The sequence below is a fragment of the Cornus florida genome, unplaced genomic scaffold (genome assembly GCF_030987335.1).
Source record: "Cornus florida cultivar Cherokee Brave unplaced genomic scaffold, ASM3098733v1 CherokeeBrave_3.0.0_Hap2_Chr02, whole genome shotgun sequence".
NCBI lineage: Eukaryota > Viridiplantae > Streptophyta > Magnoliopsida > Cornales > Cornaceae > Cornus > Cornus florida.
Genome location: NW_026775572.1, coordinates 20,539,601 through 20,566,784, shown reverse-complemented (window position 1 = coordinate 20,566,784; position 27,184 = coordinate 20,539,601). Strand labels below are relative to the sequence as shown.

At 34.8% G+C, this 27,184-nt stretch overlaps 2 protein-coding genes across 3 annotated transcripts; one reads left to right on the top strand and one right to left on the bottom strand.

Moving 5' to 3' along the window:
* The first annotated feature begins 1,648 nt into the window (after positions 1–1,648).
* On the top strand, positions 1,649–2,940 carry LOC132294144 (LOB domain-containing protein 37-like). The gene is made up of 3 exons (XM_059791897.1): positions 1,649–2,046; positions 2,126–2,654; positions 2,795–2,940. Exons 1-2 carry the CDS (start codon positions 1,863–1,865, stop codon positions 2,629–2,631), a joined length of 690 nt encoding a protein of 229 aa, XP_059647880.1. The 5' UTR covers positions 1,649–1,862; the 3' UTR covers positions 2,632–2,654; positions 2,795–2,940.
* Positions 2,941–7,466: 4,526 nt separating this feature from the next.
* On the bottom strand, positions 7,467–21,733 carry LOC132294143 (QWRF motif-containing protein 2). 2 transcript variants are annotated; one of them, XM_059791896.1, is made up of 7 exons: positions 21,595–21,733; positions 18,420–19,991; positions 14,722–14,841; positions 13,480–13,596; positions 13,289–13,378; positions 7,990–8,097; positions 7,467–7,884 (listed from the first exon to the last, which is right to left on the bottom strand). In XM_059791896.1, exons 2-7 carry the CDS (start codon positions 19,875–19,877, stop codon positions 7,825–7,827), a joined length of 1,953 nt encoding a protein of 650 aa, XP_059647879.1. In that variant the 5' UTR covers positions 19,878–19,991; positions 21,595–21,733; the 3' UTR covers positions 7,467–7,824. The 2 variants fall into 2 exon arrangements, with proteins under 2 accessions (XP_059647879.1, XP_059647878.1); XM_059791895.1 differs by lacking the exon at positions 21,595–21,733 and having other exon boundaries at positions 18,420–20,332.
* Positions 21,734–27,184: the final 5,451 nt, after the last annotated feature.

Here is a 27,184-nt window from a genome sequence, read left to right as displayed (position 1 = left end):
ACTGGAATCTCATTCTCCATTCAATCAGATTAAGTATTGGAATTAACACTAAAAATTGTGTGTGTGGAAGCATTCGTGGTCCACATGTTAAAGACGGCCATGAATTGGATAAAGATGCCACGTACAGACAGTCGTCAAGACTGTAACTTCAATGAATCTTCTTCATCCCCCTTCTTCTTAGTCCTCGTGAATCACGCGCTGTTTTTTTCATTTAAAATTTGTGTTTCCAAGTTCAAAATTAATTAAAATTAAAATATTCAACCAAATAACTACAAGTTGGGAGGGGGCTCTTTTTGATGGTGGTGAAAGAATGAGTCATGTATTCCTCCTATCAAAGTGAAAAAGGAATCTTACCTAAATGTTGTCACAAAAATGAGAAGACGTATGACATGTTTATGAATGGAGACAACCATATATTAAAAATGATCTTAAATTTAAATTATTGGTCTCCACATTGTGGATGCCGATGAGCGCTGTGTGTACGTGTAGCATTCTGAATGAGCACAAGTCATGACATGTTAAAAATTGAACTATTGTTGGAGTTTGTCCAGAAGACAAACGTTCCTGGTCAGATTGATGGCTTTTGGGATGAACCCGGAGTGTTTTTTTTTTTTTTTGGGTAAGTAAAAATAAATAAATAAATAAATGGCCTCGCGGGCACACCAAAGATGAATTCTGAGTTAGGGTTAGTATATTAATTTTATGTTCTTTATATGCCAAAAAAAAAAAAAAAAAGAAAAAAAAAAAGACATTTACATGAATGAAAGAAAGTAGGAAAAATAAAATTAATTAATACATGTACTTTTAGGCAACAAAAGGTGAAGCAAAATAATTCCCTAGAAAAGGGAAGAAGAAAAAAAAAAAAAAAAAATCATTCAGTCTTGCCATGATAATACTTCTGAAAAATGGTGTGACATAATGCTTGAAGCCCATAATTGAGAAATGCTTTTTATTCCTCTTCAGAAAGAGACATCAAAGGATGATGGCTTCAAATTAATGTCACAAAAAAAATTCACCTCTTCAATAAATGGGGAGGAGACTCAAAATTTCACTTTTAGGAAGCAAATTACCTTTTTACATTGAGGAACAAGAATTTGGGACATTCAAAAATTTAAAAATGGCCAAGAATTTTGGAAATTTGAATCTGCCTTGCTTTTTTATTTTATTTATTTATATATATTTTTTTTTGCAATTTGGAAATTTGGAAATTTGAATCTGCCTTGCTTAATCGATCTAAATTAATTTATCTTCCTATAATCAACAAAGGCTACGAAAAACTTGTACCTCTCACCCTTACACTACAATCAAATGCTCAAACCCTATTTATAAATTTGAGTTTGAAAATTTTAAAAGGGATGATAAAGAAGATATCATACCTCAAGTTGCTCCCCTCGCCGGTTGCATTCCAAATTGTGACTCACGCGCTCCATGAAAATTGAAATCAGATAGGTGGGGTCCAAACAGTCCCCGAAGTGCGGGCCAACAAAAGATTCCATCCAGCAAAAGAATCCAACGGTGGAAGTGGAAAGAAGGAAGGAAGAAAATGGAACCGCCCATTCGCGGAGACACGGAGCCGCTATTGCCAAACAATTTGGAACCCTAAACCCCGACTCCCACTCTCACTTTTTTAATAGTATCGAACCCCAATGTCACGTACCACTACCAACAACAACTGAAGTTACTTTAACCATAGTTACATTAACCCAACCCCACTCCATTCCCCCAATAATTTCGCACTCCCTATATATGTTCTCTCTCCTTCGTCAACTCCATTTCTCTAGTATGATCATCGTTTTCGCCGGAATCTGAGATTTCATGTGCCGCCGAGCCGAGTAGTCTGACGCATACGCCGAGGTTTGAAGATGAGTTGTAACGGTTGTCGAGTTCTTCGAAAAGGTTGCACCGAGAATTGCATATTGAGACAATGCCTGCAGGGGATCGAGAGCTCTCAAGCTCAGGCTAACGCCACCGTCTTCGTCGCCAAGTTCTTCGGCCGCGCCGGCCTCATGTCCTTCATTTCCGCCGTCCCCGATTCCCAACGGCCAGGTCATTTTCTCTCTCTATATATACACATATATACTTATATATATAATTAGAATCTGATAGGGCTTTGGTTTGCATACAGCTTTGTTTCAGTCGCTTTTATTTGAAGCGTGTGGAAGGACGGTGAATCCGGTGAGCGGAGCGGTTGGACTTCTATGGACGGGGAACTGGCACGTGTGCCAGGCGGCGGTGGAGACGGTGCTGGGAGGCGGCACGTTACATCCGATGCCGGAGTTTCTGGTTGGAGCTTCGGTTACGGAATACAAGGACGCGTCGGAAGCCAACGACGTTGAGCTTTGTAGATCGCAGGAGGATCTGAATTCGCGATCGAAGGCGTACGATAGGAAGGATTTTGAGGACGTTGTGGTGAGATCGCAACCGAACGATCTCAATCTCCGATTGACTCAGAGTTTTGGAGCGAGAATGACGGCGGGTGGGAGAGTGAACCGACGGACGGAGAAACGGCGACGAGCAACGCTGTCGTTGAATTCGGAGGAGTCTGAAACGACGACGTTGGAGAGCGCCTCGGCTTTTCATCAAAGTCTACTAGGAGGAGGAGAAACGAAGCTTTTGAGATTGTTCCTTTGAGGAGAGAGAAGAGAAAGAGAGAGGTTGGTAACAGATTTACCGGCAACCTGAATCCATGTTTTTTTTGGAATACCTGAATCCAAGCTCAGGATAGCTACGTGTAATAGTATTTTTTTTTTGGACTTAATTTTGATCATTAAATTTTGCCACTTTTGGTACTCAGGTGATCTAACACCGACGTGTTTGGACATAAAGATATGCGAGTCCCCGACTTTCTCTTTCCATGAATTTTCTTTTCCTTTGTTTTGATGAAATGAGGAAAAGAAATGCAATGATTTGGTAAAAAATATGTTATGTTATGATTAATTACTCCAGCTTGTTTTGTGAATTTCAGTTTTGTCACTATTATTTACAATATAATATAATTATTATTATTTATCTAAGAAAGGTTAATGAAAAATTTTCTTGCTTTTCTTCATTAATTGTAACTACAATGAAAGAAAATAAAAGAGAGTCTAGCCACAATTTAGAGTATAATTCGACTTAAAAAATGATACCATATAAGAAGAGAGAGGTTATTGGGTGGAAAGAGTGAAAAGAAGTTGAGTGGGTAAAAAGAAGGAAAGGAAAGGAACAGAGAGTTTGCAAGGAAAGGGAAAATAGAGAGAGGCAACAAAAAGAAGGCTAACAAAATAGTAACAATCACCAAACCAAATCAATGGCAAGTCTGACCACCTTGTTTGAGCTCAACCAACAACCAGTTTGAATGAAATGAAGGGTAATTTAAGTTTCTGATCAAGGGCTGGGGTTAATTTAACTTTCTGATAGGAAGAAGTCTGAATTTGATGTTTTTTCAACACTAGACTTTGAGGAATGTAATTGGACATTGACATTGATAAAAGAGGAATTTTATGAAGGTTGACTTGTTGGAATGGATGAATTGGTCCTCACCTCCGTTACTTAAAATATTTATTTTGGAAACATTTTTTTTTTTCTCACTGTAAAATATTTATTTTTATTTTTCTGTTTTTGATAAAAGTTTAGGTCAAGTTTATAAGGCGGACCATGTAAAATAATTTGTCAAAAATTGATGAGTAAATTATTTTTATTAGATTTTATTTTTTTTCTTTATAAATATTTTACGACAACTAAATATCAAAAAATAAAAATATATTTTTTAAAAAATATTTTTACATTTAAACAAACGAAGCCGAAGTGTTCACCAAACAGTTTTTTGAATATTGACAATTAAGTGAATGTTTGAATGTCTTCTTTTCTTTCAATTCTATGGTCCATACTTGGTTTTTTCTCACTTGTTGCTAATAAAAGTAGTGTAAAATGTACTTATCAAAAAAAAAAAAGTAGTGTAAAATGCAACTAGGGTTTTGTAACCTCGTCAGGATGTTTATCTTCTTTTCATATGTTTTTTTATTACTATATTTACTACCGAATTCATTTATGTTAAAATAAGTAGATAATTGTTTTCGGAGGCATGATGTCGTTGGCAGAAATTTGAGAGATAAGTGTTTTAGGTCTCGCTTTCGAATTACACTCCTGATTTAAGTAATGCGTGTGTTGTGGGGCCGATACACATTCTCTAAAAAAAAATATTTCTCTGAATTCTACCTAACTATTTTTTTTTTTTTTTTTGACAAATTAGAAAGCGAGAACTCGAATATAGGTATATCTGCTTGGAGAGTTAAGTACCATGCAAATAAAGACATTGGATAATACCCACCGAACTCTTCACCCCAATTCAAAGTTGTATCTGATTATCTATTTAAAAGAAGACCATCTTAGAATAACTAAGTTCTCTCTGCAATAAAATGGTATGAATCCATATTTGTCTCACCAAAATTACCTTACGTAAGTACAAAGGAAAATGATAAAAATCACATAGATTGTTATTAACTTTTTTTTATTTTTTTATTTTATTGATGTGTTATTTATTGAGCTAAACAGGCCCAAAGAGAGATTATAATCTTTTAAGAAAATGATATTCAAGTCCATTTGTTAAGTTTATTAATCAAAGTGAAATAATTTGAAATGGGGCTAAAATGGAGTCCCACTCTGAAATAGGGCATCTAAAGAACGATTTTCTTATATGCACAGAAAATGGATAGCATTACTCAACCGCAAACTATTGGGAGAGTGAGATGTATTAACAAGAATGAGTTATTACCATTATATTGACATAGTAGTGAAAAATATATATATATTGAGATGGTAAAACCTAAGTTACATAAAGCGAGAGCGGGAATGAGAGCGAATTCGAGAACGTGAGAGCGGCAAAATTATGTCATAAATAGTGAGAATTTAAACAAAAACACACAAAATTATAAGATAAATTATAATGACCTCCCCTGAATTTTAGACAAATCTCACACAAGTAAGCGTTTCAGATTTATTACTTTGATCTCCCTTAAGGTTTGAATGTATGCGCAATAACCTTCCCCTCGTTACTCTTACACTTAATTTTTTATTTATTTATAATATATTTTTTAGGAGAAGGCAGTGGTGGTGAAGAAGAGAAAGAAAGGTAATAAGAGAGATAACATAGAAAATTATATATTTTTAAATTTTATAATATATTTTGTATTATCAAAATATATTATATATAAGAGTAAAATTTACTCTTGATACATTTGCCCGAAAATATATTCCTTATATATTTGACATTAAACATGGCTTTTGGGAGATGTAAAGTATGCACACCCTTTCGAGGCATTTAGACACACTCTCAATATGCAAAGAATGTGTGTGATAGAAAGGGATGGGTGGTGGTGGGTCCTAAAGATGGCATTATCCTTTTATTCAAGTGGTGGCAATGAGTGGGGCCTACGGCATGTCAGCATCAAAGTCTCCTAATTGGACTAATCTGGACTCTCTATCTATCTGTGCACTGCAACCAAAAAAAAAAAAATATATATATATATATATATATATATATAAAGTAATAATAAGTCTTTCGATTTTAATTGTCGACTCTTCCCCTGAATACAAAGTGAGGTAAAGAGTCAATAATTGAGATCGAAAGACTTATTATTCTACTTATATAGTTGGTATATATATATGCAACCACGCTATATTTGTAGGAATAGTCAATAATTGAGATCAAAAGACTTATTATTTTTCTATATATATATATATTCTACTTATATAGTTGGTATATATATATATATATGCACCATTCTGATGCTTTCCTTCCAACCGCTGGGCGTCGCTGCATATTATGCATCTGATGTGGACCCCATGGAACCTTTTCTACACCGTCCATTCCCCATGCACCAAAACATCCCTTCTTTATGAAAGGCCTTGATTGGATTGATTTAAAAATCCACTCATTTACCAATTGGCCAAGTTGCTAATAATTATTGAAAAAGATTTGTTGGGCATGGTTAAAAAAAAATATTCACACTCCATTTATTTTTTACTTTAAGAAGAATGACATAAATACTCTTCAAAAATACATTTACCTTTTTATAACAATAAGTAACACTTCTTAAACACCCCATTTTAATATCGGGATTTCATTAATGAATTTTATCATGCATTTTAACTTTTTATTTGGAATTTTGGTGCTTCGCTTTGTGATTTGCACATACCATTAATATGAATATTTGGGAGCTAGAATTTTTGAATAAAAAAACGTAATCGAACTTAATTCGTTCTCATAAACATTTATATCAGAATAGTATAACACTTCACTTATAGCTCAATATTAAAAAAATACCAGTAATGGAGTATTATTCGAAGTACATCGAGTTATACTAAGATACGAATTAAAAATCGCCTTACATTGTTGACTTTTTTTCTTTTTTTCTTTTTTTCCTTAATAAAAAGAAAAAGTAAGATACTATTTTCTTGGGACATCATCAAAGAACACTTTTTTTTTTTTTTTTGGGTTACATTGTGCAAGGATTGTACAAAGATGGACTAATTTAATTTTTATTTCAAAATCATAAAAAAAAAAATTAAAAATAAAAAGAATCTTTTGACTCATTTTAGTCCTTGCCGATGGTCATGTGTGTTTTTATTTTGAATAAATTGATTAATAAGTATTGTCTCTATAAATAAAAAAATTAGATTGATGTGTTCTTTGCGGTTTGTCACGTGATTAATATAGTGAGTTGAAAGGGAGAGGTACACGGTACCCAACTGCAGCGCATGCTAGCGGTCGGCTGCTGCTCCTTTACTTCCGCATGCGCCGGAAATCCAACGTGAGCTGTCCCCTGTCGGTCAATAATGCAATTTTCATTTTGGATTGTATATAACTACGTGTGTGTGTGTGTGTGTGTGCATATATTATATTATAGTGGTCGCATGTAGTAGATGAGTAATGACAATGTCAAGAGTCGTGTGGGTGGTCGTAGAATTGTTTGTCGACTGTTTTTACCCACAGATGATTTTGACCAATATAAATTCAGTCTGCTTATTGGAATGGTTCAAGAGGTTGAAGAAAGAAAATTACATCTATATAGTCAATATTCACTTTATTTTAAAATGAATGTTTAGACGCTAAACTTGCTAAATGAAAATAAAACTGGTTTTTATTAATTAATCTTTCTAATTTAAATTTATTTAGTCTTTGCTTAACCTTATATTTGGGTTTAGAACCATCTCACTTAGGACTCAAGTGATGCCAACCTTTTCCCATGGTTTATGCAAGCAAAGATGCAAACAAACCAGGGCGCTATAGTTCAGTGGCATCTCATCTACCCTCCGAACTTGGAAGGTGAGCGTTGGAGTCTTGTTAGATACGAATGAGTAAATATGCAAATCTAATATCCAACTCATGAGCTTGGGCAAATGTATGCATATCTGGACACTAAATCTAGTACCATGAAATCAAACTCGGGGTCAGGAATCAATCAGAACAAAAGTGCAAGTTCAAGTGACACACACAGACAAGAATGTTTTCCAACTGCTAAATAACAATAATCCAGATATTACATATATATACATCAGTTTTTGCTTTTTCCTTCAAGAAAGGAGAAAAGTATGCGTATACAGAAAATTAGTCGGAGGAGAAGACCAATTCCTACAATATTTCGACCACGAAGATACTTGGAATACTTGACAGAAAATATGCCTCCACAGGTTCCAAAAATGCCAATCAATATGCCAAAACTAGTCATTTTCATCCTTATTACCTCCAGTGCCACCTCCGGTGCTCTGCTAGGTTGAGAAGTTCGGTGTGATGTTAGCATTTGGAGTAGATAGTCAAGTAAGATTAGTTCTACACACGTGTTGTCAGGCTGTACGTACACGATTATGCTGTACTATATGCGTTCTCAGACTACAGTCTTTAACCTGCCAAAGAAGTTCCAATTTTTTTAATTTTTTGAATAAGGGAATCTACCATAAGTGGACTAAGCATAAAATAGTTTGGAAGAACAAAATAGATGTCACAGTTACCTGCATGGCTGCTAACACGGACAAGAAATTTTTGCATTGTTCAAGCAAAGCACGCTCTTTCGCAGTCACTTTGGCAAGTTCAGCCACCAAAGAATTTACTTCCTCCACCTGAAAATGATTATTTGTGTCATTTATATCACTCAATTAGCCAATCAGGACAAGTGTGTTGTGATAAAATTTAAATGTCTTCTCTATCCTGTGACTTGAGATAGAACCGAAGATTTCAAAATGCATTGTCAATCTGTGTAGAAAATCGAATACATTTCCTACTTTCTACCAAACTGCAATTACAGTGTTCTATGGCATGAGAGAACACATTACAAGGAGACTATGCTACTACATGGACACTCTTGTACTCGTACAATATGACACAACATGGGTAAAGGTATGGAATGCATCCCAGACATTTACTATCAGACAATTCTTTAACAAGACCGTCCAACAAAGGAAAAATGGAGACATATACCTACATCAGAAGTTTCGTAGGCACTCCCACATTTGTTTTTATTTATTTTTAATCACATGGATACATCCAAATAATTACAGATTCTCATGTATAAAAAAATAATTTATAATTTTATGTGTAAAAAATCATTTTACCGCAAGTAACATGCAGATGTTTCCCCCTCTCCTGTGATTTAGGGGAGACGAATCTAAGACCTGGATACGCACTCATAATTAACATGCATGCGAGAGTCAGTCTAACGAAGAACTGGGAAACCAGCAAATACAGCATATGGTGCAATCATTCAAGAAACTTCTATGTTCAAGCTCCATATCCCTTATGAATAACCCCAAATAATGCCACTTGAACCATAACCTACATGCACTAACATATTTAACACTCTTAACATCCCCATTCTTCACCTGTCATTGGAAACCTCACCCTCACTCTATAAAAGCAGCTGGCAAGCAATCATGGGTTAATCAGAAACTTTATAAATTGACAATAGATGAATTTAAAATCCAAGAGCTAGATGATAATTCTTACAAGGTCAATAAAGAGTAATAATGCTTTCTAAATTTGTTTGAAAAATACTATGTCGTAAAGGACATCTCCTCTATCACTCATTTAGGTTTTACTCTTCTATAAGCTGTTTCCAGTTGCAACTGGCAAGTGGATAGTAGTTTGTGAGCGTATATACTTAAATTGTGTTTATAAACTATAGTATCAATCTAACTCAGTGTAAAAGCAGCCAAGTTGTCAAAAATCTCAGGCAAGGAGAAATATTCACCAATTTATTTGTTAGAAACTTGAGACGGTTTTTAGGGAAAAGGTAAGCTCCTGACGCTGTAAAGGCACATATTCCAAATCAGAAATCAGAATGACTTGAAATTTTTTGACAAATATGCTGAACTAAAAATTCTACCATTTGGAGTATAATGAATGTTAAGAAATTGGTGAAGGTGTCTTGCTTGATGCTGGAGATAATCCTACTGGTCGCAGAAATGGTGTCAGAGAAGGACCATGTCTGTGGTAGTCATGTGGAAGGGTAGTATGATAGCTGCTATGGCAGCCCTGTGAGGAAGAGGACGTGATGGTGGTAGCATGGTGGCAGGAGCGACAGAAATGGTAGCTTTGGGGCGACAGCTGTATTGTCATGGTTTGATGTCAAAGGCAGTGTTGTAATGGAGTGGCTAAACAATACAGTAATTGCTCACTGTATCGACTTATGGAAAAACACCTTGAAGATGACTTTTAGACCACATACTTCCCGTAACGCCTCGGTACGTTCATATCCGATACTGTCAGTATTTTCCATCCAAAGATTAAACGAAATTTTGGAGCCAGATCTCATTCCATGTCCCCAAAATCCCTGCTTTCATAATGTACCCAAGGGTGGTTGATGTACATCTTGCGTCCCCATTATATTGTAATATGACTGCACCGATTCGGCGTTTCCATAAAGAGAAGAGTTTTGTTGACCCAATGGTTCTCTTTATAGCTTTAGTGTGCTCCTTTGGATGGACTGAGCTTGCCAGTATTTGGTGTTCACCACAGGCTATGCGCATAAAAAAAATCATCCCATCAAATATCATGAAATGCAGTTGGTAACTGAACTGTACTGGGGAGGGCCTTAAATAAAGAGGAATAAAATCCATAGACTGAATTTCTCAGTTTCCCTACAGGCTTGAGTTAGTTCGAATACCAAATGCCACAAGATGAAGTGGTAATCAATCAGATCCTGTGTAACTTGTCAAATGATGAAACAACACCTATCCCACTGGCTTATAGCATCAAGGGCACACCATGCATGTGTCATGTGCAAGCTCAAACATTTACACATTAGACATCTCCAGTAAAAAAGACTTCCTAGCATTTGGTGCATGTTGCAGGTTTTGCCTAGAAGAAAGTCAGATTGCAAGATGACGCTTACAGTTGATCACTTTAACATACAAAGTGGACTTCTCTAGAAAGGAACAAAACCCATAAATTGGATTTTCTTCATTTTACTAAAGCCTTTACAAGTTAGCAATAACATTACATGACACAGGATGGAGAGAGAATCTACTGAGCTCCATGAAAAAGAATCGCTAACAATCCTAATCACTCTGGTTTATTGGCCTTGAGGTATTATGCATGTGATGTATGGGACATAGGATGCAAGTAAGCACCTGAAATCTCGTGTAGAGACCTTCAAGTCTGTGCCTCAAATTGGAGACAACGTAACAAATAGTCAAACAAGTATGCAATGAACATGTCTGCTAATTGAGATTTTATTGTAGGGTAAAGACTAAAGTGCAAAAATAAATAAATAACTAAAATTAAATTAAAAAACCTATTATATACGGAATGTGCAAATACCCCCCGGTGTTCAAAACAAAACCCTATGTTTTCCAAATTGAGCAAATAAGGACATTTTTGTTGATTTGAAGACTGAAATGCCTAAAATGCCCTTAAGACAAAATAAATATCAAAACACTGATTTCATAAAACACTGATTATTAAGGTTATTTTGGTGTATTAATAAAAAAAATATTGATCAAAATTAACGGTCAAGGGGCAATTTGCACATATTTTCAAATGTTAGGGATTTATATGCACATACTAAATAGGAGGGGAGCATTTTTTATATAGCAGGGCATTTTTTTTTTTTTTTTTTAAGCACTTTACCAATTATTGTATAATTATACATACACAAGAAAATATATACAAGTAAATTTTTTTAAAAAGGATATTTAGCCATGCCTATGTCATTTAATACATCAACAACCACCAAAGCCTTTTCCCAACTATTTGAGGTCGGCTAAATGCCTATGCCTTTTAATATGGAGATTACTAAATCCAATGCTTAATGATTCTACACCCAACATACGTACCTGAATCCATGTAACAAATAAATCCTTCCATCTTACCAACACAATCAACAATGATAATTATGGGTACATCACAAAAAGGGGAAAGTAAAGTCATATAGATAGCTTTATAAAGCTAATCGCCGAGAAGGGCTACCATCATACCACATGTTTTACAATTCTAATTATAAGGAAAATATGATCATTCCATGACTGACCACCAAAATTAAATAATCTAACAGATCTAGAAATTCATCATGTGTTATTAATTACCCTAGTAAATTTATTTTGATAAACAAATCCGATTCAAACCACTAACTTCACCCTACCTTTTCAGATACCATGACAGCATTATTATCATTTGTTTTAAAGTGGAATTGACCAAATTTGTTAAATTTAACCGTCCAAGAAAAAAATAAAGGACGTAGTTCTGTTCTCCAACAAAAAGACTCTATGCTCACCTATTATTTGAGGACGCAGACACAGGCCTCAAGTGTTGATATGGACACAGAGTTTGCGAAACGAAAGCCCCTCAAAATTAAGAACACGCAATGAAATTATAAAGTCACTTGTATATATATATATATATTTTTTTTTACAAATTCGTTCAAATCACAATTGTTAACTACATATTATTGTAAGACTCATGCTACATAGCTGTGCATGCTAATTAGCAACATGGGTGTGCACTGTATATTATAGTATGTATTTATGTATATATGTATCATACACATATATATTTCATAATGGCCAGTTGTTAGATAACAACACTCTTAAAAGTGATCATCATAATGAATTGGAGGACAGTATGTTCATCTGCTCCTTGCAAATTTCCTATGTCAGAACATGCCATTCTGACCCATATGGTATTATAAAGCCTAATAGTGTTCACATTGGAATATGGCTACAATATTGCTGGGTTGTAACTTTTAGAATCATTTTGGTGATATTATATCTATGTTTTCTCTATGCAGTCCTGGACCAAAGATGTTATCAACCCTGAAATAAAGGTTTTTTCTTTTTCTTTTCTTTTTTTTTCTTTCGGCAATTTGTAAAGGACAACTTTACCAAAATAGAAACAAAGGTTACAAAAACCTCATTGATGATGTTGACTATTTCATGGATGTCTCTTGGTCCAGAAATCAGAAGCAAGATATTTGAACTTAAGGGCACAGCATGTTGTTACACTGAGAGAATTTTATATTCTCAGGTGCATCATTAGATGAAATGTTGATGGACATGCCTATGCTTCTCTATGAGTGAATGTTGTAATGGGAATGCATTTTGGTGCGTGGAAAGAAAATGAAATCTTTCCCTTTTGTTAGAGTGAGTTGGTTGCAGGTTCTAATTCATGGAAGCTTCTTTCTATTATACATTCCCACTTGACAGCTTCCAACTGAATCCACAATTCACATGTTAATTCAATGTCAAACATATCATCTTTTGAAACAACTTCACAAGAACTGCAATGGGTTTCCTAAAATATCCACTATAAAAGGATACATTATAAATTCTATCTGGCATATGTGATTCATTCATATATAAGTATTCAAGCAGCATTTATGATGCTTTCTCAGTTATCCGTGTTGCAATTGCTTCTACACATTTTCAAATCCACATTGTGCTTCCTTCTTTGAAAGTGGACAAAAAAAAATGGATTTCAGTTTCAAACATTAAAAATTTGAAATGTTTCACGACGGGGAAAAACTCAAAATTTGGAGATCTGACAAACTGCAAAACAATGATGTCGGCAATAAAATACAGCCCTGATACTCCTAGGACAAACTAACTTACCACGTAAGGTAAATGACATCACCATTCTTAAAATTCTTGTTGCATGTATATCTCAAGCACTTCATCAAACAAGTGATCATCATACTAAGTACCAGACAAATTATTTGAGTTATTGCCTCGTCATAACAACATTGCATTTTATATTGTTCACAACAATAATTATATTCAATGAGAAACGTGACAGTTCAAAATGAACAAATGGGATTACCTTCGACAAGAATAAGCATATCGAGGATGCCATTGCCTGCATCACATCAACTGATGAACTGATAGCATCCTTCATGCTTCCGATGTCAGCCTGTTATGTAATTTAACAAAATCCATCATGACTATATGTTGAGCACTTGAGACAGCAGTAATAATTATTTTTATACAGTGGAAATAACACATGGCACTTACAATTGCTCCTCCAACAATGGGAAGACGAAGAGTGGTAGCCTTCAGAGCCTCAATTGCTCCGAGCAAAGAAATTGAGAGGTCTTTATCTAAAGAAGCCCAATCTTCCAAACACATTATCTGAATTCAACAAGTAGGACAGACTTACTATACAGTTAAGAAAATATCATAATACAATAACAACAACAACAACAACAAATAAAAGCTATTTATTTCCAGTTCAAACAAACCCAAATTTTTCCAAGCCTCAAATTAAGTGTGGAAGTAGTGAAGGCTTTGTTGAGTTGAGTTGAGATGATTGAGTTCAATAGCCAATTAAAACCCAATTTGGAATTTCTAAGGCATTGACTTAGTTCAACAACGTACTGAAGACCAAAAAACAATCGCTATTTATTTTCAATTCAAACAAAACCAAAATTTTCCAAGCCTCAATTAAGTGTGCAGAAGCAGTTCAATCAGAGTCCTCAAAGGTTCAACTACTTCCCAATTAACTAGTACAAGAAGTTCACAAACCATATAGGAGAGCTTGAATGACAGTGATACGTGGGCCAAGACAACATATCGAGAATCAAGTGTTCCCTCAGGCTATTGCATAGGAACAACAGAAAATCCTCAATTTAATAACCAAGCCACAAAAGGTTTGAAAATAAAGCAACACCAGAAAGGCTTAAACAAATTTTTTTTCATGAACAGTAAAATTCTTAAGTGTCTGTTCTAATATAATATTTGTGGACCTCCAGTGAGAAGACAGTTAAAGAAATACAGTTTTTTTCGTATGGATTCTTTGAAACGAGCAAACAAAATATTCCTTACTTTAATTTATACTTTATGTAAGTCAAGTTACTCAAAGCTTATTTTAATCTGTATCTAGTGAAGGAACTTTTGCATCAATAAAATCTATAGGCGTACTAATATATTTTTATAAATATAGCTTTGTTCAAGATTTTGTATCCCTATTTACAAACCAAACCAGTGAAATGCAACTGAAACATTTCTTCTGTAAATGAGGCAGATGTGGCATAAACTTGTTCATATGCCTTGTGATTTCCAAAAATGAAGTAAGTTGGTACTGAACTACTGATTTTAAATGTTTTATATTAAAAAAGGTCCAAAAATGGAAAGCGAACTTATAAGTTATTGTGAAGGAGGGCAGATATACTCTCAAGACAAAACAGAGATATTGCACCCAAGAATTCTATCAGGATTTAGTACGCTAATAAGATTGAAGCTATGAATAAATCTTACTTGTCCCTTCAGAATGGAGGCTAGCTTCAATTTTTGCCTCAGCAATTGTAACCTGTGTCTTTTTTTGGTGACCGAATCACGTAGATCTGAGATCGTTATCCATGCATTCCACAGATTTCTCTGGTACAAAGGAAAATATTTAGCTCATAAAAACACTAAAGACTACATACTGCTACTCTTATTCTGATCAGTTTAAAAAAGGAATTTATCTGACTGCATAGTAGGCAAACAGATGTAGCATTTGGCTAAGTTTTCATGTGCAGCATGAACAAGTTGCAGAGTTGAGAACGACAGCCTCACATTGTTAAAACAAACATACAAAATTGGACACATATTATTCAGGTTTCTACAAAATAGTAGTTAAAATTGGAATTACATAGTAAGTTTAAAAGAGTCGATTATGGGCTCAAGCTTGGGTTGGTTGAAGATAAATTAAGCCTGATCAGACTCAGCCGTGCCTGTTAAAGTTCATTTGTTTAGGGCCTTAGATTCGACCAATAGAAAATGCTCACTAGCCTATCCACTAGAAGAACCCTAAGCTATACGGACCAGATTTAAAGAAGGAAAAAAAGAAAAAAAAAATCAAAGAACTTCTCACTTTGAAGTTTTAAGTTTTAAGTAATAAACTAGAAAACCAAGTTTGATCATTCCCTCTCCCACAACACCTTTTATAGCACAACAGCAATTATAGAGTAGACTCACCTAGTGATACGCAAATATTATCAACAGCCTATTCAGATCTTCACCATTCCTCATCAGTGTGGAAAACTAACCACGGTTGTGTTTTAGGAGCAAGGTTAACACAAATCACTGCACCAAAATCTACTCTTCAACAGCTTTAGAATGTTGAGTTAATTGTCCATCTAGATATCATGAGGTACTGTGAAAAGCACACAGTTGTATAACCATATTATAAGCAGTTGTGTCAAGCCAACGCATGCTTTGGGTTAGTACATGAAACATGGAAGAACCAAAGCAAATGTAGACAAACTTTTGATGATTAACTATAATGCCTCACCTAAATTATATGAAGTCGGCTACAACCATCCTTCATTCCCATTTTGCTCTATTTGGGAAGTATCTTTATTTAAATCATAGGTCTTGATGCACCACAACCATTATAATATGGTGGTAAATGTAATGGCATGGGATTTAAAAGGGACGCGGTTTTAAGGTTTTGAATGTTATCACCTATCATACTCATACAACGTCAATTATTTTGTTGCACATTCAAATTTTTGACAAATTTACTCGATGTTTTCTTTGCACATAAGCAATCTAAGACAACTTACCAAACTTTGCCAATTTACGGATCTAAAGCTGGCAAACCTTTAGAAATCTTAACCAAAGTAATAGTATTGGGAAACCAAATAATGAGACAAAATAGGAGATACAAGTGTGTGCGTGTGTTGGGGGGTAAGTCCAGAAGTGGAAAATGTGAAGCAGGGAACAGTTTAGAATCAAAGAAGAAATAATAGAGAAACTTATAAAGAAAGTTCAATGCAAAAAAATAAATAAATAAATAAACACTGGAAAATCTATATGAGAAACCAAAGCAAAACTTACAGAGAATAATTAAATGTTCCGTTATAACGAAAAATGAGAAGGCCTGAGAAATTTACAAATACCTATAAACAATTTTCTATAAAACTAAATGAAAAAGAATTTGAAAAAATAGGGATAGCTTGTCTAGTTAATACATTAGAATGGAAAATTTCAAGAACCTTGCAACTTAAGAGATCAGAAAGAACTCTAGTAATTATATAAAACTAATAAGAAATGTTTATGCTTATTATTTAGCAATATATGTATTCACAAAAGGCCGAAGGGGAAACTGTTCCTTCAGTCTTTCCAAAAATTCTACCAAAACTTTTATCCCATTCTGGGAACAAATTCCAAGGATTATGAATTTCTTGCCCAAATTATGTTTTCTTGCAATTACAATCTTAACAATCTTCATAAACAGTGTGGTACTCATACAAAGGCACCATTATCAAACAAGAGGTGTCAACATTAATGACAAGAGGAATGTATCCAGCCAGAAAGATAAACATCCATATCTACTTCAATGTAATACACAAAGCATCTCCTATTACTTCTTATCAAATCTTACTTGAGATTGATGCATGCAGCATAAACTGCTTTGAAACACTAAGTAATACATCTAGATACCTTGATTAACGAATAGGAATATTTCCTAGTTAAAGGAAATATTGCCCAATTGAATATCAAAAATTCTCTTTACTCTCCAACCCTTGCAGTTGAATCAACTAAATCTCTTTGCAATGCTGAATAAGAGGTTCATTATTAAGGCCAAAAAAGTGGAGGTAGCATAGTTATATTCCATCCAAACTAAATGCATTTGAAGTGTATGATCTAGATAACTTCATTCACTGTTGACATAAACAAGAATCCTTTATTTGTACTCCATAATCTATGAACTCCTACTAAATGTTGCTTACTTGCTTATAACATCAAATGTGCTCAGTAGAAGTAAGACAATCAAGTCCTGCATACTCAACAATTACAGAGATAAAGGTACAAAGGAATCGTCCCTAAAAGAAATAGTTTCAACTTACGACCAGTTTCCTTTATGTCGTTCATTAACTGTTTATCCTTGTCTGACTACGCTAAGGTAGCCATCTAGAATCAAAACTCTAACTCCAGATATTAGCTATCTTCCATCACCTGAAGAACTTCACCTTCCTCAATCATCCTCCTGGAACACTATAATATCATTTACTGTCTTGGAACACTGTAAGATCGTTCCTTCTCTAATCCAACTCACTCTCAGATTCACACTACCCCTAGTTTTTGAAACTAATCATGATCCACTTATTTAATTTCTCTTTGCAGGGGGGCTAAATTCTGTCAAAATCTTCCCCAGCCTAAATTTTGTAAATCCCAAACATAGTTTATTTAGTCAGAAATTGTTTTTAACTTCATCTTGCCTGTTTCTTTATTTAGTCAGAAATTGTTTTTAACTTCATCTTGCCTGTTTCTTTACCTTTCCAAGATCTGAAACCAAGATCTTCAAGCTAGGTTTAGAATCTCAAAGGGTTCTAAAAAGATATTTAGGTTTGAAGGATGACCATGTGATATAATAAAACTATCAATGGGATTAGGTCACTAATATTAATACTTCTTTCAATGTAGCAGCATGCCAGGCTTTAAAATTTTAAACTAAGTGATATAAAACCTTTCATTTTAAAGATGTTGAACACGATAGGTTGCTTCAACTTGTTAATTCAAGTGTTTTATTACAAAAGAGTAACCATTTCATTATTATTATTTTTTTCCCAGGGTAATTAAGCAAACTTTTCATTCATTCCCTTCATACCACCATTTGTTAAAAATATGGGGGAGCTTTTGAGATTAAATAATAGGATAATCTACTCACATATGTGCCTCGAATGATACAAGTGTAATGAGTGCACAAATAATGTGGAATGATTAGTTTTTTAAAAATAAAACCTAGTTACTCCTGCATAATCCCTTATGGTTCCACCATGATCATTAATTAATTGAGGGCATATGATAGATCAGCTCATTTAGTATGCTATCCCCAATGTGTCCACACAATGATACAACCAACTAGAAGTAAATAAAGCCACATTGAGACAGCCATACTAGATCAAGAATGAGGAAACAAATTCAAAATATGCAAAACAACAGAAAATAAGTTGAAAATACCTTACCTCTGCACTATGTTTCTGCACCAACAACGCGGCTTCTGTCCTAGCATTTACAAACCGCCATTGCAAGTGCCGATTATACAGAAGCCTCAACAGGTGTGCATCAACCATGCGATTCTCCCCCACCTTTCCCCTCCGAACATCAACAGCAAAACTAAGAACCGAAGGCATCTCACCAAAATTACTACTAATGGTGCCTGCAATTCCATTTCTGACCCGAGATGGACTAGCAATTCCCCTTGATGGAGATGATATCATTGATGTCATGAGCTTACTGGGCGACGCAGGTCTAATGCCTCCCCTAACAGGAGAAGACATCGTTCGGGGAGAAGACATTGTTCTTGGAGATGACAATGAATTATCATTTGGGAACTTTTTTGATTGAACAAGCCTTGGTGGGATTACCATTTTTGACCCAGGGCTTGTGGACACTGGTGAACCCGGATCCTGCAGCCGCCTCAACCTGCTGTTTGTCTCCTGCCAAAACCTCGCAGAAACAACAATTCCGCGATTCCCACTTCGTCCTTGGCCAACTCCACCACTATCCTGCATTCCTGAAGTACTACCTGAAGAAACGCTATCTGAATCAGATGCAGTGAGATCAGAAGGCACAGATGACTCATTTACCGAATTCCCATCTGGGGCTTGTCGAATTGCTTTCAACATCTCAGCATTGCCCAAATCAAGACTCAATCTTCCATCAAACGATGCCCTTCTACTCTCAACAATCATCGATTGCTGGAATGCCTTAAGGACATTCCCAGATCCAATGGGCATCTTCTTCTCAACAGCACTACAATCTAAACTCCTTGACAATGGATTCGGTCGCCGGGTTCTCCCCGGCCACCGATGCTGATCGACTGGCTTTGAATTCTCCACCTGATCCCCAGCACCATCAACCTTCCCTCTCGATGGGGTACTAGTCCTCCTCCTCTCCGGCGTACCCTTCCTCACATTGCTCAAATTCGGCGACGGTGGAGCCACCTTAGTTTTGCTAATCGGAAGCGAAAACGCTTCACCCTGAAATGAAACTGACAAACTCCGGGTAGAAGTGACTAGCAGCTTTGTAGCAGCTGAAACTTCACCGGCATTACTCGATTTGGAATCGAGAACAGGCGTGAGGGTTCGAGAAGCCACAGGCCGCCTCCTGTCCACTGACACCGACCGTTTGGGCAGAGAAGCCGGCGTGTTCGAGGCTACTGTGGAATTTCTTGAAACGAGAGGAGATGGGCATCTTCTAGATGAAGAAGACGATGAAGATATTGATGTGGAAGGTGAAGGAGACATGTATCTTGAAGGGACCTGTCTCGATTTGGGTCTTTTGGGACCAACCCCGTTGTCTCTCTCGGAAGGCAACAATGGGGGTCTTCTTGGGTTCTCCTGGGTCGCATCTTGCGAGGTGGTTTTGGGGTTTTGTGGGTCAGTCGTCGAAGCTGCTTCAGCAATAGCAGCCACCATCATCACACACACACATACACGAACTAGAGATTGAGGACTCACCTCACATTGTCGTCTCCCACAAAACAGACTCACCCACAAACCCCACTAGTCTCTGTCTCTCTCCATAGCCAGAACCTGCAAAAAAAATCAAGAAATCCCAGTATAACTCGAAACCCCATAATGGATCTGTAGAGGATTCCACATTTTAAAGATACACGCCACACAAAACACTACTGTTTAGAGAGAGAAACTAAGTCCCAAGAGAGAGAAAGCTTGGCAGAAGTGATGTTCTATTTCTCTCCGGCGAAGAGAGAGAGAGTCGTTGGGGGATGGGAATTGGGGGCGTATAATGTTTCGTACACAGTCCTTAGGTGGGCATTTGTGGGTCTATGACTCTATGGGGTTTTGTGAATCTTAGGAGAGACGTTACGCTAAACAAAACCAGTTTTTTTAGTTCAAATTGAGATTCAAGGGTGACACTAATGCCAAACATTGGCTATAACTACCATGAAATGATATTTTTAATAATGTTTACAAGGAAATTTATGAGTTTTGACAATTTGTGTTGTTTAAATTTACATTTTTATAAGTTGGGGAGTTGTATTCCTCTACAGTATACATGACATGAATGCCTTGTTTTGTCTTCTAATGGATTTGTTTTTAATATACATTTTTATTTTATACTAATAAGTACAAGAAATTTATTGATGTATAATTTTTACATGACTTTTAGTGGGCTTTTAGTTATGGATTTGATTGATGAGATCTACCGAAAAAAAAAAAAAAAAAGATTAAGGATTTGATGGATGAGTCTTAATGGTTAATTATACAATTTATGAAAAAGAAAAAAATAGCTAATTCTACCTTAATTAACATGTATTTTTATTTAAGTCATAACTATAGCTCATTTTCTTTTCTTTTTTTTCCTAATAAATGTAGGGCTTTTTCAGGATAAATAAGGCAACCTTGAGGAACCATCAAAAGATCAACATTACCAATAGCAATTAGGATAGAGGAATTTTGATGAGACGCAAGCATAATTGTTTTAAAATCATATTAGACATGTGCCGTTCTTTTTGTAAATTTAGCTGTCATTTTGAGAGATACTATTAGACTACAACGTATCATAGCAGAGGATAGACTATGTTATTAGTTTCATTTTTCTTTTTTTCGTAGTAAGTCAATTATGCAAAAATTAGATTTGTCTATAATGATGGTATAGCATGAAATTGGTTGTCACAGGTTATACAAGTCCATATATTTTTAAAAAAAAAAAAAAATGGCAAATATATGGTATGCTATGATGTCTTAATATAAATTTTGAAATGGAGCATCAGGGGTTTTCTTGAAAGGGGGCACAGAAGGGTGAAGCCGTAAGGTTCTTTTCTTGGCAAGGTAAAGCCACTGGCCCACAGTAGACCATAACTAATAACAGTGCAAAAATATAAATTGGCATGAGAACAACTCTGATATATCTATTTTATTTAATAAGTTGCCTTCTATTTTGTTGAAAACATTGATGAATTGGTAAAAGATGCAAGCTTCAGATAACACTCAAAAGATTCTTAAACTCCCAACTCTCAATATCGATCATATAAATACAGAAAGTTACAGATGAGAGAAGAAGAAGAAATAGAGATAAAAAGAGAATATATGAAGTCCGTGTGTGTATTAATATATAGCTCAAAACTACAATCTCATTAATTTAGCTACTGTATTGATTTGAAACAGAGATTACCTGAGGAAGACATGAGGGAGCGAACACACTAAATTAAGAAGAGCTCCAAGTAAAGCAAAACAGTAGATGATGGTATATAAGAGCTAGCTCCCAATAAATCAAAACAGTATATAGATGATGATAGTATCAAAGTAAATGAAACAGGTTTATACCATTGAAAAACAGAAAAAGACAGCAATGACTTGAAAATTTAGCAAGCTATATATATATGTATGTATGTATGTATAGATGATATGATATGGTGTTATTAGTTTGTGTTTAGCTTTCTATAGGATGGACCGTCCCTCTCTATCTCCATCTCCCTTGCTTTCAACGCATTTTTGGCTTCTTGACCATCTTCCTTTGTCTTCGTGCATCTCCCCCTGTCCAGTTGGTTATTTGGCTCACCATTTATTATTGACTCTCTCTCTACTCTGTGATTCAGATATTTTCAACAAGAACCAACATTCACTGAGTCCAAGGGTGCAGTATATTGCACTTTTTAAGTTAGAAGTAAAGTTGTTTCATTGTTACACGTGAATGTAACTAGAGATGGCAATGGAACTGGGGCGGGGGCGGGGATTTCATTCCCCATCTCGTCCTGATAATTTTTTTCATCCCCATCTCCACCCCCAGCCCTCTTTAAAATTTTACTTCAATCCCTATACCTGCCCCACGCCCTCATTCCCCATCCCTGTCCTGCAATCCCCATTCCCGATTAATATACACTGTAATGCTAGGGACAGGCGCTAGCCACAACTGATAGTCCCTCGGGTGTCAAAAAAACTCCAAGGACATGCATAATTGATTGAAAACCAATCACCCGAGCGGGTTCTTTGACAGCCAGGGCGATTTTTGTTGAACAATCATGTCTAGCGACTATCCCTACATTACTCGTATTAGTTTATACATGTATACGCGCGCGTGTGTCAAACCAAATTCGACAAGCACATTGACATGGGAACATGGCTATATGTCTGCAAAATTAATGTGTATTGAAATATTTGGTTGAGCTTGTTACGAGTATACTGAAGGGCAAGGACAATGAAGTGTAAGATGACAATGAAATAATGAAAGTAATACGCAGACGCATTGAAATACAGAACAAGAAAGTGCAACTCATTCATTTATTTTTGGTGATTCACTCATTTATTATTTTGCACACTGATCACCAAGTAAATTTATCATGGTGGGGCATTTTCTTAGTGACCCATACCCGTTGTTCATCACAGTGGACACCATTTTTGGTCTCCCATGCTCTCAATTAGTTGGTGAAAGTTTCCAATTTCTACAAGTAGGAGATATACACACACACACACACACATACATATATAAATCATATACTTTTATATATCTATATTGTGTATGTGAAAAAGTAGAGTACCAATATTATGTCTTAATTGTAAACTTTGACGAGAAATTATCGATTTGAGCTTAGAAACACTAAAATATTGAACAATTGGAGTCACACGGCCACCCTAATAAGAGAAATTATTAGGTTGTCCAGATCATGTGATTTCGGCTTAATTTGAATATGTAATGCAATTAAATGTGTCAACTTTATTCAATTTTTTAGTTGTCCTACATGGTCATCTCCTGTTTGACGAGAAATTATCACTTAATGGACCAATTAAATATAGACTCACAGATTACAAAATACCATGATTGGAGGTTTTTCATTGAATTAGTCCACCAAATATCAAATAAATCACGATCATTTAATAATTTTTTCCTATTTGACGGAGGTCCGAGACTTTATGATTTTGGAATACCAAATAATTCCTTATGGTCCCGAACTAAATATAAATAATTTCTCACCCCCAATAGACAAAAACAAAGATATATCGAGTATATTAGAAAAGATCCCTAATCACTTTTCTAATAGAGTATAACATTATTTAGATGACTGTAACCATATGATATATATATTTATTTATTACAACATATTATAAGCTTAATATGCACTCCATAGTATAACCGACAGACAAAACAAGTACTTATTATATATTCAGAGAAAAAGAAAAGAATAAAAAGTATTCGAGTCCTCCAATTAGATTAAGGAATGATTTTATTAACAAATGATATATGAAACCATGTGACTTAAGATGCACTCAATAATATATATTATTGGTTCAAAAAGTAACAAACCCCACTAAGTGATAAGTATATGTTTTGTGATGTAAGTATTAGTTAGCCCACTTTTAAAGTGATCACAAACTTAGCATAATGATTTGTGTATTGCTTTTCCTATTATAACTCTCTTCAATGAATGAGGAAAATGTGACTACTCGTAAGTGCTGTGTTTGGATTGTGAATAGACTCAAACATGCATTCCATCATTTTGTTGGCACTCCAAGCTTTTACCAAAAATGATACATAAGTATTTGGACAGTACACCCAAAAAAAATAATAATAATAATTTAAATTAATCGATTTAGTATTATTAGTCCTCTTTTTATTGGTGTTTCAGTGCGTAAAGTTCTAGTTAAAACATGGTCCCAATTTTTAAAAAAAAAAAAAAAAAACTCTATATAAAAATTAAAAAAAATTAGTTTAGTACATACATATAAATCCCTAATATTTAAAAATATGTGCAAATTTTTCCTTAATTGTCAATTTTGACCAAATTTTTTATAAAAATCCCAAAATACCCTTAAGAATTTTTGTTTTATCCTCATTTTGTCTATAAGGCATTTTAGGTATTTCAGTCTTCAAACTGACATAAATGTTTATATTTGCTCAATCTGAAAAACGTAGATTTTTTGTATTTTAACAATAGAGAGTATTTGCACATTCTAGAATGATTTATTTTATTTTATTTTATTTTATTTTTGGGAATTTTACCCATAAAAAATAAATAAATAAAATAAAATAAAATATTTTACTAATGTATCTGGTAGAGTAAGGATCATTTGCTGTTGTACAGATTTTCAACACAACTAAAAATAAGTGTTGAAACTAGATTTAATGGGTTGAAAATCTCTACTGTGCGAGTACAAAAAAACTCCGTTGCAAGAAATGATCCAAACTGTGTCCCATAATAGCTATTTCCTATCTGATACTACTCTAACCTTTATGTAATGAAGATGTTGGAGACAAATGACATCCAAACGATGATACCCTGATACAAGAAAAGCTTAGAGGAAAAGAAATAAGTACTCAACATTGTCAAATAGGTTGGTGGAATGTGTTTTTTTGGGCAAAATGTTGGTGGAATATGTTAATCCATTTGTTAACATATTCCACTAATAAGTTGAATCAATATAAAGTTCTTATTAATTTAATGTTTGACAAGAAGGATGTAAGCCTTTATGTTGAAACGTCAAACATCAACAACTGACCATAAATTCGCTTCGGTCTAACTGTTTTGTCTGAATGTCGAAAAAAGACTATTTGAGTTGAGTATACGAATTTGTGTGTATGTATAGAGAGTTGAGTATATGAATTTGTGTGTATGTAGAATCTATAGATACATTTATACTTTTTATGTGTGTATATATTTATTTAAGGCTAATAATTGAGTAACGAAGAAATTAACAATGTCTGAATAATTACATTGAATAACTAGACATGTTTTTTTAATTAGTCAATTATGTAACGAATGAGGAAGCCAGATCCTCCCTCCACTTAATTGTATTCGATATAAATAATTAATTAAAAATTATTAAATTAAATAACTCACTGGTCCGTGTGTATATATTTAGATGGTACAAAGATCCATGGATGCAATAGTAAGAGAAAAAAGAGATTAGGGCATCAATCGGGAGTTAGGACAAGTACATGAAAACAAACTTAATCACGGTTGATTAAGACATGATTATTTATTTACACCTACAACAAATAAAAATGATTTGATTTTGTTCTTTAACCAACGTTGACAAGAGAAAGGTAAACACTTGCAATGATTTTCAAAGCCATACCTCTCTGGCAGAATTTTAAACCATGAAGCATTGCTAGGATCACGACAAGGTCATCATGAACAACAATGACGGTACAACTAAGAATTATTATTATTATTATTATTTTTATTTTTATTTTTTTTTTAAAAAAAGTTTAAACAAAAATACACCCAAAATATGGTTTTGCCCCGGAACTTATACCATTTAGACTAAAACCCATTGGTCAAAACAATATTAAACAAAAAAACTTATACCATTTAGACTAAAACCCATTGGTCAAAACAATATTAAACAAAACATTTCAATAATTCAAAATTCAGAATCTGTGGAAGACGAAGAGAAAGATAAACGACAAGAACAACAACCTCAATGGCTCATTTCAATAGTTCCAAAGTTCAGAATCTATCTTGAAGACAAAGAGAAAGATTAACAGAAACAAGAACAACCTCAATGGCTTGCAAAAGCCAAGAAGACCATATATTCTAATCCAGATCAAAAACAGAGTTGGAAAGAACAATATTAAACATATAAGATGAGCGTCAAGAAAACATTCCAGTAGTTCAAAGTTCAGAATCAAGACCGAAGAGTACCGTCCGTGGTCTCTCAGCCGTTGGATCATCCATCAGGTAGGTCCCACCACCACATCCAACGGTTGGAAACCTTAAGGGTACGATACCCCTGGAGTATTGTAGACTTTCACCTAATCCGGATCAAAAACAGAGTTGGATAGAATGATATTAAACATACAAGTTGAGCATCTCAGAAAACATTTCAATAGTTCAAAGTTCAGAATCAACCTTGAAGACAGAGAAAGCTAAACAGAAACAAGAGCCACCTCAATGGCTTGCAAAAGCCAAGAAGACCACACATTCTAATCCGGATCAAAAACAGACTTGGATAAAGCCCCCATTTAGCAAGGATATGGTTAAGAATTAAATAGAGGTTGGAGGCCATACATTCCAATCCGTACCAAAGATTATTACATTCTACTTGGAGATACCAACTTCCTTATGGATATTAAGTTCATTAAAAGTTGAAGCTTTTATTATTGAGAGAGATGCATGGACCAAGCAAGAATGACAAATTAAATGTGTGCACCCAACTTTTCAACGTTGGAGGATTTGCCTTGCTAATACCACCACCACACATACAATCCTAAGAAATACTGCTAGTTCTGATCTACTACTAGTATTTCCAAAATCCAATTCGCCAAAACAAATTATACATTCAAGGCAAGACGAGTTAAATAGAGAGAGGTGCACATTTAAACCGCCAAACTGCAGATTTTCCCAAGCAATTGTTTGGCTATGCTTACAAAACTAAGAAAACCTTGGTTCACGGTTTGGTTCACAGATTATAATAAATAAATAAAAATTAAAATACAAAACCGAATCCAAACTGATCCGCTACTATCATGGGGCAGAGGGAGTAGTTCTCATACTAATGGTATAAAAAATCCTATAACCCAACCCTAAAGACCTAATTCCACATCCATCAGCACATCATCCAATTCCGTGGTTGAATTGTTTTAGGCTTTGTTTCATAAAAAGTTAAACAGTTAAACCCAACTGTATAACTACTGTTCAAAACGGTTCGGTTTGGACAGTGTAAACATAAATAAAACTGTTGAAATCATATTGGTTACAAAATACTAATAAACTGGCTAGCACTGTTAAAGGGCTCCCCATAACAGATGTGACAGAAATTTGAAA

Bases quoted from the DNA above. Each gene is read 5' to 3' on its own strand.
- LOC132294143 (XM_059791896.1), bottom strand. From the start codon at position 19,877: ATGATGGTGGCTGCTATTGCTGAAGCAGCTTCGACGACTGACCCACAA. The intron at 14,842-18,419 runs GTAAGGTATTTT...CCTTTGTACCAG, and splicing joins TGCAGAAACATAGTGCAGAG to AGAAATCTGTGGAATGCATG. The intron at 7,885-7,989 runs GTAACTGTGACA...CTTCTTTGGCAG, and splicing joins CCGTGTTAGCAGCCATGCAG to GTTAAAGACTGTAGTCTGAG.
- LOC132294144 (XM_059791897.1), top strand. From the start codon at position 1,863: ATGAGTTGTAACGGTTGTCGAGTTCTTCGAAAAGGTTGCACCGAGAAT. The intron at 2,047-2,125 runs GTCATTTTCTCT...GTTTGCATACAG, and splicing joins CCCCGATTCCCAACGGCCAG to CTTTGTTTCAGTCGCTTTTA.